At 55.0% G+C, this 1,441-nt stretch overlaps 1 protein-coding gene across 1 annotated transcript in view; it reads right to left on the reverse strand.

Annotated features, from left to right (window-relative positions):
* Nucleotides 1-613: 613 nt before the first annotated feature.
* The window catches only part of LOC109924546 (tonsoku-like protein), a gene marked incomplete at its 3' end in the record, with an annotated part of 44,239 nt that continues 43,411 nt past the window's right edge, over nucleotides 614-1,441 (reverse strand). Inside the window, exon 8 of the mRNA XM_048621264.1 lies at nucleotides 614-800. Within this exon, the coding sequence (XP_048477221.1) occupies nucleotides 614-800 (187 nt within the window). The remainder of the gene's footprint in view (nucleotides 801-1,441) is intronic.

Here is a 1,441-nt window from a genome sequence, read left to right on the forward strand (position 1 = left end):
CACTGACCCTCCGACAGTGCGGCGCTCCCTCAGCACTGACCCTCCGACAGTGCAGCACTCCCTCAGCACTGATCCTCTGACAGTGCCCACTCCCTCAGCACTGACCCTCCGACAGTGCGGCGCTCCCTCAGCACTGACCCTCCGACAGTGCGGCACTCCCTCAGCACTGACCCTCCGACAGTGCCCCCTCCCTTAGCACTGACTCTATGCTGATGTTATGATGCGCTGATGGAGATATAGTAGTGGCGGGTGTGGGGGTTGTACTCGAAATCCAGATGCTGGAATCTGTCAGTGTACACAACCTTTTACTCTGCGTGTACAGAAAAAGAAGTTGCTGGAAAATCTCAGCACATCTGTTTGCAGCTTTAGAGAAAAGTCAGAGTTAACGTTTCGGGTCCGGTGACCCTTCCTCAGGACTGAACAGGTTGTGCCTGAGCTGGTGAGAATTTCCAGCGATTTCTGTTTCTGATTTCCGTCACCTGCAGTGCTGACCCCCTGCATTTGGATATAGCCTTTGCACGCTGACCCTTCTTGTGGGAATTGGCAGAGTCTGTGTGCAGCAGTGTCAAACTGCTGACCCTGTGGCAGTCCCTGAAGGAGGGGAATAGCTCACCTGCTAGCTGTAGTTTCTTCACCAGAGCTTCCTGCTCATTGATAATGTCCTGGAGATTCTCGATCAGCTTCGTCTTATCCCTCATCTCCTGCTCGCAGGCTCTCCTGAGCAGCTTCCGTTTCTTTCTACTCCTGGCCTCTTCCTTGAGGAGCCAGCTCCTGTACTCGGATGCTTTGTCCTGGAGACGCTGCATTTGGGAGTATTGTTCAAGGAAGGACAGGAGGTGTGTCATGACTGAGAGCAGAGGGGAGGGACAGGGAGGCTGGGAGGGGATCGATGGTGAGATAGCCACCCAGTGTGGGTAAGGGGGACGCAGCACCCACAATGCCACCCACAATGCCACCCACGTCCCGACACACAGGCCCGGGTTTTCATTCCACCCAGGAGGAGGTGGGTAGCATCACCCCAAGTGGAGAGATATTGCACATCGACAAGGGGCCAGACATCGATCCCCGCACCCCCAACCCCCAGCAACATTCACATTCCAACAGCAAAAGGGACAGGACCAGGGGCCCAGGGTGATGGGAGAGTTGTACCGATAAGGGGGATGCAATGATTGAGGATTGAGGAGGACCAGGAAACAGAAACAGAGAGAGAGAGAAAGTTTGAACTTGTGAGGCTTGTGGAAGTGTTTGGGTCGACACAGAATCAGAACCAGAGAAACCATCAAATATTGGTGTGTCCCGGGACGCTCTGGGAACAGAGGTCGAACAACAGAGGGACAGGGAGCTGCTGACAATCCCCCCTGCCCTCTGGCAGGTACTCCCACTCCAGAATAACACAGACCACACACTGTCATTCCTCCCCCCTGCCCTCTGGCAGGTACTC

This window comes from Rhincodon typus, unplaced genomic scaffold, assembly GCF_021869965.1.
Source record: "Rhincodon typus isolate 14 unplaced genomic scaffold, sRhiTyp1.1 hic_rhity00000342, whole genome shotgun sequence".
In the NCBI taxonomy this organism is placed as follows: Eukaryota; Metazoa; Chordata; class Chondrichthyes; order Orectolobiformes; family Rhincodontidae; genus Rhincodon; species Rhincodon typus.